Source organism: Pholcus phalangioides, unplaced genomic scaffold, assembly GCF_987345545.1.
Source record: "Pholcus phalangioides strain wild (caught in Gottingen) unplaced genomic scaffold, Ppha-v1.0 ptg000015l_1, whole genome shotgun sequence".
In the NCBI taxonomy this organism is placed as follows: Eukaryota; Metazoa; Arthropoda; class Arachnida; order Araneae; family Pholcidae; genus Pholcus; species Pholcus phalangioides.
Window position 1 is genome coordinate 27,626,427 of NW_028301608.1, and position 15,380 is coordinate 27,641,806.

Here is a 15,380-nt window from a genome sequence, read left to right on the forward strand (position 1 = left end):
CTCAACATGGTTTCTGATACCATATTCCATTGCAATTTTTGTTCCTTTTGATGTCTACAAACAACCCTCTGAGAGAGAGTTTGTTGGTCCATTAGTAGAACACCCTGTATACCAAGTATACTTGAATGTGAATATTTGAAAAAAAGAAAATATTTTTTTCCTTTAAGCATGTGTGCTTGAAATTCATTTTGTAGCATCGACACTTTGCTTCCCCCTTCATTTTTTGAAATGCTGCTTTAAGTTTTGCTATTTATTAAAAAAAACAAGCTGCAGAAAAAATATGAATGGTCCAGCAGTGACAAATTGTTTGCTTATTGTAAACTATCTTTACAAACATTACCACAATCTTTAGCATTGCCATCTTGTCCTGTGCATGCTTGATTTCAAAAGAAAAAAAAATCTCAAACAAAGATTTCAATCCTCTCAAAAGAAATGAGAATAATGCTATAACATATTTTGGAAAAAATTTGCAGTTGCATTCGTGGCATCCTTCATTGAACAATTTATATATGATTCTGTAACAATTATTAAATTAAGGTTTCACTGAGCATTTTTATTTTAGTCAGCTTCTTTTTTTTAAAAAAAACTGATTCTTTTGATAATGCTTCTAGTATGTATTTTGTATTATTAAATCTATATACATAAAATTGATTTTTTGTGTGTCAGTCTGTCTCTGTGTGTATATGTTCTCTATACAAATCAGTACAATTTTAGATCTCTCGTCAAATTTTGCATATATACCAAATGAGACCCGGCTTAAATGATAGGCTACTTCAAAATTTCGTCATAGCAGGGCAAATGCCCCCAAATGGGTAAAAAACTAAGGCAACAATGTTTTTTGGGCCTCAATAATCACTTTCCGAATGTTTACTTTGGTTACTGCAGTTCTCTAGGAATGTGTTTCAGACGTGTATATGCCTTTACAATTGTTTGTCACTTCTTTAACGCTGCCAGTATTTGTATAATAGTTTATGCCTTTACAATGGTTTGCCACATTTTCAATACTCCCAGTAATAAGGCGTTTTGAATAGATGTTACAATCATCATCGCTTTGAGAGTCAAAAAAAGGAAATCGGTGTTAAAATTGTCGATTTTACTGCAGAAATGTGGAAATTTGGTGGGTTTTCTGTCACAATAATTTTAAAAATTGTATAGAATTCTCAATTTTTGAAATATTGAGTTTGCTTAGAGATATACGAAGCCCAGGAGATAAAATATTAAGTAATTAGCCGAACCAACTTTTGAGTTGGATATCCACGCAATAACATTGATTTCAACTTTTTATTTATATCTTCTCAAGCATGAAAATTAATGTCTCCATATTGACTTTTGATATTCAACTGCATAAATTGATGTGGGTTAGGATATTTTAAAATTAATTATGGGCCCATAAAAAGTACATCAAAAAAATTCCACAGCTTTAATTAAGCATTTTTGAAAGCTGAAACAGGCAGATAGATAACTTGAAGTTCAGGGGGAGGGGGAATCGAAATACTTTGCACCCCTTGAAAAAGGGGAAAAAATGTATTCATTTCTTCAAATCTAGATTTGTTTATTTCATGAGTTGTGCAGGAAGTTGCCATACTGGTTAACTTAGACACGGTTTGCATGTCCTTCAAAGAAAGAGTGAGATATCATGTGATCCAAAAAGCCTCATTAAAGAAAACCCGGGCAGCGCCGGGTATTATAAATAAATATTGAAATATAATATTCAATATTTGAAATATAATATTCTGAGGTATATATTCCGGGTATTGAAATATAATATTCTGAAACATTTTTTGAAAACCCTTGGAAAAAGCATGAAAAAAAAAATTTGCTCAATTTCTGAAATCTTATTTCATGCTGGATTAAAAAATAATAATTTCAATATATATAGTATATTTAAATGGAAGAAAGTTTGAATGAGTTTAAAATATTTAAAATTTTCAAATACTGTACCAAGTACAAACTCTGGACTCCTCTTTACTAGATGATTATGGATTAAGTTTTATTCATTTCAAAAAATGTTCATACAAATACAAGACCACAACAGGCAAAATGCCCAACGAAGTGGCTGAGAAAAAGATGACCATAACAAATATGGATGTCATTTCTAAAATACAGCAACCCAATTAAAAACGTAATTATAAAAACTAAAGACTATATATACATGATAAAATATTATACAATGTCTGTAAAACATATTATCTAAGTAAGAAACAAATCTATAAGTTGACACTTTCTGAAGCCTTTTATCACTTTCAGTTTCACCACTTTAAATAAATCCCTTCCTAAATTCTAAACCATGACATCTGTGAATTTTGCCTTTCATTAATTTGTTAAGCAGCTTGTCATCATTGGTGTTCATTATTTCTTCTCATGGTTGAAATTCAAGTAATTTATATTGCTGATATATCCAATAGAGATAAAAAAAATTTTGGTATTCATTGCATGTTTTTTACATTCAGTGGAAAGATCAAGTCTGGTGTTACAGTGAACATTTTCAACTAGCATAGTTATAGGCCCTACATTACACTATACCAGTAAATTTTTTTTTAAATAAAATTTTCCAGGAAATAAAAATTCCCCAGGTTTGTTCGGCACTAATCCGCATCTTACATGCTATCCTGTTTGACATAGTCGTGTGCATTCATAACATGATTGATGAAAGTTAAATCAATCATGACAGTGAAACTTGACATTCACAAATCAGTCATGACATTCCGACAGTGAAACTTAATGGATCACAGAAATGCTCATAGCCATGAGTAGCAAACAGAAGTGCAATTTAACGATAAATTATTCTGTATAATGTTACAACTACCTCTCTACCTCAAAATAAGAATATTTTAAAATAATTTTCTTGTTGTTTGGTCCAAATAAAAAAATAATAGGTACAAAAATGAAACTGAAAGATCAAAGTCAAAAATGATTTTAGGTAAAAAAAGTCCAAGTTGGTAAAAAAAAAACAGCTTCAAAAATATAAGGATTACTGAGTTTCACATGTATAAAAAGAGGGAGAAAAGATATAATATGCTCTATAAAGATTTTCAAAGAATCAACTATTACTTACTCGTTCAACGCTGCTAACATCTAAGTATGCCTGGAAGTGCAAAGCTGCATGAACTTCTTTGAGGTATACTGCACACACTGGACCATCATCATTACAGCACCGATCTGAATTGATCCAGCAAAACACATATCAATTTAACAGAAATTTCACTATAATGAAGAGACAGTTTGACACGAAATAGGAAAAATATCAATTTTAATGTTTTTGGATTGCATTCAAGATAGTCAATATATGCTTACATACATATAAAATTTAAGATCTGTGCATTTGATATTACATTGTTGTGAATTTAGATACGATTCTAAAATTCTAAATATTGCCGTGCATAACTTGGAACCCACAAGCATTTATGGAAAATGTTTACTGTGGTTTGAAACGTGAAGACCACTGGTCTAAATAATCTGGGGCAGACACCACCTAGATTAAGGGTCTTTGAGGCATGGCCTGCAGGCCACATTTGGATGTCTGAGATTTTTGTTGTGGCCGCCAATAATTTTTAGAAAATGGTTGAAACATTGAAAAAAGATTAATTACAGGATTAATGAAAGATATAATTTCAGAATTGATGAAAGAAATAATTTTGTGATTGATGAAGGAATTCCATAACAAATTGATAAAAACTCAGAAGTAATGAAAGAAATAATTCCAGAATTGAGAATTACTGAAATAAATATTTTCAGATTTAGTGAAAAAAATAACTTATAAATCAATAAGAGAAATTTCCTAATTTGTTAGAAATCATTTCACATTCAATGAAAGAGTAACTGCATAATTATTGAAAGAAATGAGTTCAAGTGAGTATATTGAGAAAGTAATTTTTTAGAATTAATGAAATAATTAAAAAATCATTTAAAGTGATTTCAGATTGAAATTGAGTAAATTATTCTGAGATTGGTAATTAGTTAAAAAAAACTTTTCAGAATTAGTGAAAACATATTTAAGAAATAATCGAAATTGGTAATTCCTAAAAGAAATAATTGCAGAATAAATTAGAGTCTTCAATTATTTTTGGCCCGTTTAACTCTCGGGCCCCTATTTACCCCTTCTATTAAGATGTCACTAAATTCAAGTTGGTGGCCTGCGGGACTTCATGGCAAGTTTCAATTTGGCCTACCGTGACTGAAAGGTTGAAGCCCCCTGACCTAGATGATTATTAAAAATTCAGTTTATCAGAAAAACAGGTGGTTTTCCCATATAAATGAATGATCTCACTTATGCTTCAAAACTTCTGCTCAATGGTTTTAATTGTTGAATAAGAACATTCATTTCTGTTTAGAATGAGCAAATATACAGTTTTCGAGCCCCAGCTTTCTTTCATCTACCATTTCAGTGTCAAATTCATTTTTAATAACAGATGGATATTTATTAAACACATAATAAAATATAGGAAAAAAATTTTTTGGCTTTTTTTAAAAATTTAAAATCAAAGTTGAACACCAGTATTTGTGAACACACTCTGTAGCATACAGTGTTCACGAGAGAAAAACTAAAACGATAGAAATATTGTATGCACATATAAATCACTTTTCCCATGTATTAAACTCCCATAAAATTAAAAAAAAAATTTGTCACATACCCTTGGAAAGCGTGATTCGAAAAACTTCCTCCAGTGCATGACTTAATTTGTGCCTCTCGTCATCCCCATTTGAACACACCATGGCTTCATCTGGAAACGAACACTGCATCTCTTCACAGGGATGTTTCTCGGGACAAATGTCCATCATACTTTTTTGCGAGTTCGATGCACTCTGATCACTACCATAATCAGTTCTGAACTTTTCTGCATCGTCAGGACAAGGAAACAGAGCGGCAAATGGATTTTTCACAAACTCCTGATCTGACATCCCACCTACAGTGAAAAATGTATTATAATTTTTAATGTCAAATACAAATGAGTTAGTTTTTCAATAAATTCTTTACACTGAACTTTAAGTTCCTAGTTTGGTTGCATAACTCTTTAAAAACTTGAACTTGTAATAGAACCACAAAGCATAAGTATATTAATAATCATATGTCATCTATTGCCTGATCAAAACTCATTTTTACTACAGAACAGTCACCACAGGTGATTGGCCCAGCTAGGTGGCTGTACCAAAAGTATCAGGTGGTTCCATAACAAAATTTACCTTGTACTTCTGAAAACAAACCAAAAATGTTTTTGAACTTGTTTTCAAAAGTATTGCAAGATAAATTTTCACCCGATACTTTTGGCATAGCCACATGGCTGTGCCAATAGCCTGAGGTGACTGTACTGCAGTATAGTAAATGTGAATACAATATGCCCATGCCATGACCAATAATGAAATAACCAATGCCCACAGATGGCCATAGCATAGGCTATGTATAGTCAAAATGTGAGTTCTTCATATACCAGGGGTTGATGCCCTTGGCCAAATTACCTAGGAATCACAACAAATTTTTTTTTTCAGGCTTCTCTGGGCCTTGCTGACCTTTTTCCTCGTTGGTGAAACCATAACATATGTTTTGAAAATTTTGCATTACTCTCAGACTTCATGTTAGCTATCACTCATAGAAAATTTCAGCGCCAAATAGTAATTTTTTTTTCCATCATCGTGGCAACCTGGTGCCTGGGGTTTGTCACAGGGAGCCCACTTTTGAAGTCTGAAATCTATGACACACATGTGTAGAAACAGAATGCAAGTGCTTTTTTTGTTTTTGGTAGGAAATGAGATCAAATTATATGAATTTCTTTGGGAAAAAACAGAAGGTAAATATCAAAGGTTATGACATTTTGCTGGAATTAAAAGCAAGGCTCATTAGCATTATTCTATCTATAGAAAATTAGCTGGGACTCAAGCCTACTGACATTATATCCAAAGTATCATAACAACTTAGTTCTACACAACACAGTTTGACAATGCAAATAAAATATCAATTTTAAGAGTGACAGACTCTTCTATATATATATTGTTTTCAATTTTAAATAATATTGGGCAACTTTTCAATAACTAATTTTTCAATAAGCCTACAGTCAAAATTTTACAACTCTAATTTCCAATGGGAATATCTCAAAGGAATTAAGATTATGTAAAAATATTTCTGGCAAGATCTAAAGTTCAATGACAAATATTTTATGATTCAATGCACCAATTTCTATAAGCAATTCGGTAATTTAACATTAAATGTAGAGACACCAGAGGGAGATCTTTTTATATTTACTTGGGTTAACTAAACTGGGAACTCCCTGAAGCTGAGAGCCCTGATCTTTGCTCCCTGCTTCCACCCTATCTAGTTATGACCCAAAAGCAGTTTAACTGCAGGCTATTTGAAATCAATTACAGTAAAACCTCCCAAAACGGTCACTTTCATAATAACAGTGATCTCTGAACATATTTTCTTGGAACAGAACACATCCTATGGATTAACATTACGGTTAACCACGAACAAGGATTCTCAAATAATGACTTCTTTTGGAAATAAAAATAAAAGACATATGGTGCATTACCACATTAGAAAAATAGCCCTGAAGATTTACTTTGAATGAGTTTACCTTTACTTGAGCCTTTCAAGTATTGAAAATAATTATGGGATCTCTATGTTAGTAGTGTTCAAAATGTGTGATGTACATTCCTAAAGTATGTAGATGCTAACCTTTGTGCTAGATGTGTTTCAGAAAATAACAAATCTGAAACTAATGTTAAAATCTTACAAGTGGCTATTTCATACACCAGAGAGTACTTGTTTTCCATACTATTTGACCAAAGGTACTTGGATAAGCACTAATCAAAAATACTACCCAAGATCAGTGATGGGCAAATTTTTCAGACTGCGGGCCAGAAACTTGAGAGAGAGCGTGCGCTTTGAAATCAACAATTAAGATTTTTTTCACAACTTCGTCGTGAAAAAAACCTTTGGTAGGCTGCATCTGACCCGTGGCCCAGTTTTTCCATCACTACCCTAGATAACAAAAAAAAAACTGGTAGCATCGTAGGATGAATTCTGATCTCTTTGAAAGATGCTTGTTCGGATACAAGGATTACACCACAGCTGTACACATTTTTCCTCATGAAATGTTTGAATGAAATTAACAAAAGTTCTTCAGGTAAAAATTCACGAGTCTTCGAAGCTTCTAGTTAAATATGGTAAGAGTCGTTATATTTTTACATACAATAAAAAATTCAGAAATACTGAACCTCTTAACAATGGTAGCTTTCCAATAATGGCCACATTTGCTCAGTACCGTTGATGGCCATTGTTGGGGTTTTCACTAGTAATACTAAACCACACACACACACCTCATCTACATTCCTCTGTGGAATTTTAACAAATCGGTACATGTTGGAATGTGCATGTGTTGTAAACCTAATTTGAAGTTTGTTACTGTATAATGTTTGTTATGTGTAATGCTGCCATCAATTTTTCTAGCCATGAGTGACATGCAAATATTAAATAATTGTACCATTGTAGGTCTGTTGCTCCCTATGGTGAGACTTTTTAAAGGGGGAGATTGACTCGCAATCAGGCCTCAAAGTTGGGGGAACCATAGAAAACCCAACTTCAGCCAATCACCACTGTGGCAATGGTGGGAGGTTTCACTGTAATACCAAGTTCAATTACAGATGCTCCATAAAATAAAAAATAAATTTTATAAGTTCCCGTAAATGGTTTAAAAAATTCCTTGTTTAATCTATATGCTATAAAGCCAGCACAAGAAATCATCAAAATTTCAAGCACATACAAGCTCATTATTTCATGGGGAACTTTTTGTGATCAATACCAATGATATCAATATTACTACAAACGATTCTCATATTTTAAACACTTCACACATTGCAGTGTTCTCCTCACAGCCATCTCACTGGACCAGACTACTTCGCACTGATAACGACCAAAATTTTCATTGTAAAATTCTCAGTTTTCAAACACTAACCTAGATGTTTTTGCCTAATCACCTAGAGATTAAAAGAAAATTCTAGTGAGAACACTGCATTGCATATTTTTGACTCCACTTCAATTTCCAATAACGGAAGAACTTGAAAAATCATATCAAGTAAACACACATGCTCTACACACGACATCTCAGTAGATACGGATTAAAGTCCTAGTGTCCCGCCCCTTGCGGCATACGCTGGCATCGCAGTAGATAAGAATCATCTTTATCAATTCATAAGCAGAAATAAATTCGAGAAGCTGACATTCTCACATCAACAGAAATACTGAGGTCATGGGGGGGGGGGAACAATCTCAAATTTGAGAAATAAATGCTATAAAAAATTAAACTGGTTAAGCTTTACTCAAGCTGAGCTACCATATGCAAAATTCTATCATTCTGGCTCATCCCGAATGTAGTCTAGAATAGAAAAATTTAGCAGATTGCGATACTTCCCATCACCACCATCTTCAATGGTTATGAGGCCATACAGACTCAACCCGGAGGCATCAAGTAAATAAAAAAGCCCCATGATAACTAGATTAGATGCTTTCTTTCATACCAAGAACAACTTTGCTCTATCGCCAAGGACGATTTACTACCGAATGAGTTGAATAGGAAGGATGCATGTGTACTTAATGATCTGAGTGCATATCTAGTATGGTGTGCACACACACACATGCATATTTTTAACACTGTCACCTATTTTTCAAATTATGAGTGAAGTGTAGCGAAAAATATTTGTACTATTGTATGCTTGTTACTCTTAGTGGAAAAACTTTTCAACATTTCAATGGTGATGCCTCTGGAGCATCAACAATGGTGGCATCGTGTTCGATATCCATGATTACTACTACTACCACCACATAACCGTACATGCACCTCATGCACATTCTTCTATGGAATTTTTAACGAATTGGTACATGCGGAATGTGCGTGTATGTATTGTAAACATAATGTGAAATTTGTTTCTTGTTATGCTTGTTTGTAATGCTTATTATGTGGAGTGCTGCAATCTACCATCAATTTTTCTAAGTATGAGCAGAGTGTAATAATTGAATAATTGCACCGTTGTAGGTCTGTTGCTCTCTGTGGCGAGACTGTTTAGCTGGGAGATTGACTCACATTTCCGCATGACTGCAAATTGATCATATAATCACAAATACACATCGTGTTTAGGAAAAAACTAGTAGAATAAATAAATCAGATGTATTAATGTAGAACTCCACCAACTATTAATATAAAACAGATGGAGGCTACACCCCTCTAAACTTATAATGGGGTCATAACAAAATTTGCACATGGGTCAACAAAATGAAAGCATGGATGTCTCAGATCCAGCACCACCATCGGAGTGTCAACAGGTTAATCATCTAGCATTCACTCAGGCCTCAAAGCTGGGAACCACAGAAAACAATTTTCAGCTGACCACCAACTATGTTGCCAGTAGGGTTCAAACCCGATTCTCAAATGCGAGTCTGTCACTATGCGAGATTAGGTGCTATGATTTTTGAAAGTATGAATACAAATTTTCACATTGTTCCGGCTAGGTACAGGCTCCAGAACACCTCTGCTGAGCGCCGAGTGGCGTGGTGGTAAGATGCTCATCTACCACAGTGAAGGTTGCTGTCACGGTTCTGGGTTTGAATCCGAGGGAGAATATAGATAAGATATTTTCCCTAACGAACTTGGGCGACCACCGATAGACAGCGCCTTCATTTCCAACCCATCTCATTAATGGCAGCAAATTGCAATATCGCCAGAGTTGGTGTTTGGTGAAGTAGAACACATCTGCCAGGGGAATCAGTGCTGTTGATACAGCCCTACTGCTCATCAGCAAAAATGCATGTTGGTACATTTAAAGAACATACAACTATAAATAAAAACATTGAAAGAGAACTACATTTCCGAGTAAAAAAAATGTAGAGTAGATTTTGTAGAAATAGACTGTAGAAATTAATTTTAAAAATATCATGGTATTTGATCCCTTTCAGGCTCAATTTAATCTACATTTCAGGGTGAAAAAAAAATGTAGATTAAATTGCGCCTAAAAGGGAACAAATACCGAGATATTTTTAAAATTTATTTATAAAGCAAAATGTTTCTAAATTTTTTAAATTGTATACAGTGCCGTCTTAATGCATGGGTCCACTAGGGCAGTGTTTCTTAACCTTTTTTTGCCCGTGGCCACTCCTTTGAATCATATTTTTTCTCATGGCTCCCTTCTATTCAGGGCCGTCTCAACATCATGAGCCCCCTAGGCAAAGTGATGCTATGGTAGTCCCATACTTAGCTGGAAATAAACAGCCTACATATTTCTTCCTTATTTTTAAAATTTATTGTACTATACAAAATATGACACGAGACCCCCGGCCATGACACCTCACAAGACGGGGACTGATAGAGCTGTAGCCAGGGGCATGATATGGTTTTCATCACATTTTTGTTTTCCACATATAAATTTAATAGACGAGGGGCCTGTGAAAAACCCCATCCTAGCGAATCTGCTGCAAAATGTAGGCGGTGAGGCCCGGGTGGGTCCATGCCCTAAGACGGTCCTGGTTTTTTGGGTGGTTTTGTTTGATTCTGTAATGTATAGTCACTTATATAAAAGCTTTATTTGTTCACACCTTAATTTTTCTTCTCAGCGCCCCAAACCACCTGTCATGGCCCCTTTCTCCATTTTCTCCCATGGCCCCCCTGAAGTATCCCAGTACCACTGGGGGGCCATATGGCCCCCGGTTAAGAACCACTGCACTAGGGCATAGCCCGGGGCCACAGAAAATCGCAGAGGGGCCTCAAGAAAATGAGATACCATTGAAATTTCCGAGGAATATGCATGTAAATTTGCCTGATAGGGCATGACAAAAATCACTTGCCCACGGTGCTCTTAAGACGGTCCTGATTTTATATCAGTATGTGGATTTTTCAAAGTAGTATTAGAATTAGTAATAACTAAAGAAAAATAATTACTTCCCAAAATCATCTGTTAAATCACGATCAATAAAGAGTAATTAATAAATATGTGAACGGAGAAAAGTAATTTTCCCAACTCATTTAAAAGCTCATCCCTGGAAATAAGCTCAATAGCTTATCAAGCAAAATAACAACAAATGATTTAAAAGTCCGGACTTCAGAGGATTCCCAGCACAAACTAACGTAAAGCTAAAAATCGAAACACCGAGTTTCAATTTGAAAATTTAATTAATATTTAAATTTGAAATAACACTTATTATTAAAAAGGGGGGGGGGGAGAAATGAACATTTACATACTTCAGCTGCAGCGTTAAGAATGACAAACAATTTTTAGTTGGCCTTCGTCGTTTCCAGTCGAAATCACAGCGTTGCCAACGGCGCAATTGAAAATAATGGAGAAAAAAAATCTTTTTTTTTTTGTTTTCTTTTCCCTTTCTTTTAATTTGTTGTTGTTAGTCGCGCACATAAAAATACGGTTTCGAAATCCACACACAAGGTTCGATACCCCTAACCAAGGTCAAACTTCTACGCAAGATGTTAAATTGAAAAGAGAAAATCAATCTTAATTTTGGCATCGCTGTTTTAATGAAGTAAATTACTCAAAAATTAGTCTGCTCAGATAAGAAAATAAAATAACTTATAATCAGAGGGGGGGGGGGTACGCATGGAGGGACCCTGGGGGCATGTGATCCCCCCCCCCCCCATTCAGAGAATCAAAACTTAAAAGTATTTTTAAATATAGTTTTGTAAAATGATTGAAGTATCGGAAAAATACCTTTATGTAATATAATTTATATAATATAAATATAATATATCTGTTAATTTCAAAAGCTTTTTGAATATTAGTGACTGAAAATTCTCTGAAGAAATTCGTTGTGTCCTCCAAAAAGCTGATGAGACCACATCACTCTCTCTAGAGTGGTGTTGGATGCAGGGCCGCAAGTGGGTGGGGGGGGGGGGGGGAAGGAGCATGAGCAGGTGGGTCTTGTGCTCCGGTTGCCGCAAATCCGAAAATTTTAAGAACACTTGCTTTACAAATTGTACGGAGGAGACGGCCGAACCCCCTCCCCCCCCCACCCAGCGTTAAAGGCGGAGCCCACTGATCAGGGTGGGTAAAAAGTCCCTAGAAACTTTAAAAACTCTGAAAATAACCGAAATAAAAACTGTTTGCAGGGTAAGCATCGCTATAGGTCATGGGAATTTTTTTGACGGGGGGAAAAAAACTAAAAAAAACAGCCGACAGGTGGTACTGACGCACACAAGTCAAAGAAAAGTGCATCGATTCAGCCTATCGAATCTGTTGGAACTGGAAGAACTAACACTTCCGCCGAGAAGTGGTGAGTACATCTGGACCTGCTGCACTCTGCCGTTGCTGGATTTTTGACTCGCCTGCAATGTGTTATTCCCTCTGTGGACATGTGGAACACATACAGCTGTAATAAAAGATTTGGAGGCATTCTCTTCTTTATTTGCGTATCTTTTCTCTGATTTGTGTACGTTAGCGTCACCTATTGGCTGTTTTTTTAGTTATATTCTTCAAGTCTTAAAAAAATTCCCGTGACCTAGTGATGCTAACCCTGCAAACCGTTTATTTCGGCTATTTTTCCGGTTTTCATGACTTTTTGCCCAACCTCTATATGAACTAACTTCATCACCACCTATGAACTAAAGGAGGGCATGGAGGAATCTGTTTCCAGGGCGCTGGAACAGGAAGAGCATCGAGTTCTTTTTTTCCATTAACCCTAGATAACTAAACATTCGTCTAATAGATTCGTTACTGAGTAACACTGGTTTAAGTTTAGTTATCTGAGATTAAAAATTACGGGGAGGAAGGTTTACAGACCTCCCCACCCCCCAAGCGACAGAATAAATTTTCGTTTCTTGTTGGGGCCCTGAGAGTGACGCAAAAGGAGAGAAATTGCTTTATTGTGTGAAATAAATCAGCGTATTTGAAACAAATAACTCGCGTTAATCCTGTTTTTGGATCGAGATTTTCCTTTCTATTTATTTGATTTATTTTTACAAAGTATGACCAAAGTCCACTCCCCAGCTATATATAAAACTTGTGCCTAACAATTTTATATAATACTTTCTCCAACATTTTAACCACATCAAATGAGAACGTCCCGGCACTTCAGGTTCTCACACCGTGGCATCATATAGGCCCCTGTAAAATAATTCTTCTGAACCCCCCCCCCCCTCCCCTCCTAAAAATACCTGCTCTTCAATTTGCATACTTACACTTGAAGATTGTAAACAAATCTAATTGTCATGAGGGCCCATGCGTATCTTCAACATAATTCTGCTCGCTCCTCCTCTAGGTAGTCCTGCACTAAGGCAGACATCCCATATTCAGCATACTTTAATTTTTGAACGGTATGCAAATTGGGGATGGCTGGGAGTTCTGGTATATTGAGGGGGGAAGCATCAATTTTCTGACCGAGGGTGCTTTGACGATGAAAATACAGGCAGCCCAAGGAAAAAGACGAACGAACGCAAAAAGTTTAAGAATTTTCTGCCTTAGGCCTATATGCTGCTCCAAGGGTCGGTAGATCAAGGTTGCTACTCCGAGCATTGTATCATTTGCATTTAAAGACAGCTTTCCACGATATGAGCTCCGTGGGTTCTATTAGTTCTGTCTTTTTTAATGGAATTTTCGCACATTGCACCAGCATAAAGGATATTGTTAAGGATAATGTCTCTCACAAGCACTCGAGAAGACAAAGCACGATGTAATTTCAAGGAGGACAACACAGATATATTTTAACAGCTCTATTTACAAGCAACGATTTCACAACACGCTTAACAGAAAGCGACTTTTCGCATACAAACTCTTCTTAGCTCCGCTCTGGCGGCGCTTATATCCAGATGAAGAAAGCTTAAAGAACGTTCTCCCATATTCTCACGAGATCCAATTATTTCTTTTGGCATCATGACATCGCAAAATTACTGGAGCAGCCATTAAATTCGCCAAGTTTGTCCTCAATTTTACGAGATCTACAAAAAAATGCGTTAATGACTATTTACAGGTGAAAGATGACATAATAAAATGTCAAACTTATGTAATAAAATTTTCGTAATACTGTCCCTTCTTTAGAATTGTTCGTATCGACTAACTTAGTACTCAGATCGACGGATCGCACTAGGTCAGTCCCTATGGTACAAAACTACCATGCACGTTGAAGACGGCATCCTTCGAATCCGAACTACGACATCGTTCAGTTTCATCACAATTCTGTAGGGTTCTTCCCTGAAGTCTGGAGTTTCGAACAAAATAAATTTCCGGCGCTTCAGGCTCCAGAGATAAATGAGGTGGTCTTCCTTGAAATGTGACCTTAGCGTGAGATGTGGCCTTCGCATCGTAGTGGTTTTTCATCTTCTCGGAGCCGACGGCGATCCTGTCTCTGGAGATTCGATGCACATCCTTGAGTCCCTTGACGTATTCTTTTGGTGGAAGAGAGGCATCCGAAGGTTACCCAAACAGCAGGTCACCTTGGAGCCGAAGATCTCGTCCCATGAGCAACTGCGAGAATCCGATGATCTCGTGGGCAGTTCTCGGTAACGGTCCCAGGATGTCCGGAGCAATTCTCTCGAACGTTGTAACGTTGAAGGCTAGCCTGGATGAGTTTCGGAGGTCTTTTGCGAGCAATTCTTGTACCACTCTTCCACATCGGTCCAGCACTTGTCCCAATAGAATCGTTCACGGATCTTTTGGAGAGCCTTGGTTATGACGAAACGTTTACTGGTCGGGCTTCCGTGCAGCTCGTTTAAAAACCTCTTTCACACGGCCTCTTGGTATGACGAGTTTCCATCTGAACGTCTTTCCGTCCTCCGACTTTCATTTGCGATGAAGCACGCAATTTCTAATCTCCATAGCGTCCAATCTCTTCGTCGTCGGACTAGAAGAGGCCACGTTGGCTTGTTTTTCCGGAGGATTCCTTCGATCATTTTTGTCGCACCACGGTCATTTTCTGCACACTAGGGCCAATTAGACCGGGACCTACAATTTATTGAAGATTCCGAACGGCAGGCTTGTTTTTTATACTCGTCGAGGGATTGGTGCGCTAACCCCTCGATGGGGGGGGGGGGGGCTCCCTTCGGTAGCAATTTTTTCTGTGGTCATGTCGCCGTTTCTGTTATACCCCTGTGTCAAGAAAGTTTTCTGACAAGGACGAACAGGGTATTGAACTCGCGACACCTCTGCACATCCTTTGGTACTCTAAGCGAGTATCTTATCGACCTGGGCTACCGCGCCCGCGGATTCCTTCGAGTCCATAATTGGTCTTGCGTCGGGATCTTTTAGTTGGGCCCTACGGGTGTTTGGAGTTCAGGAAAATAATTTTGTCCGGGGCTATACTACTGGATAAGGGGCCATTCAAGTATTACGTCAGCAGCTTAGAATATTTCATATCTTCAAAAAGGGTGGTTGATGACGTAAGCAACCTTCAAACCCCCCCC

General features: G+C 36.6%; 1 protein-coding gene across 1 annotated transcript in view; it reads right to left on the minus strand.

Moving 5' to 3' along the window:
- Nucleotides 1–11,346, minus strand: part of Ube4A (Ubiquitination factor E4A) — a 43,763-nt gene extending 32,417 nt beyond the window's left edge. Inside the window, exons 1-3 of the mRNA XM_089243266.1 lie at nt 11,220–11,346; nt 4,632–4,904; nt 3,056–3,159 (exon numbers count right to left, since the gene is read on the minus strand). Of these exons, the coding sequence (XP_089099392.1) occupies nt 3,056–3,159; nt 4,632–4,899 (372 nt within the window). The 5' untranslated portion in view covers nt 4,900–4,904; nt 11,220–11,346. The remainder of the gene's footprint in view (nt 1–3,055; nt 3,160–4,631; nt 4,905–11,219) is intronic.
- Nucleotides 11,347–15,380: the final 4,034 nt, after the last annotated feature.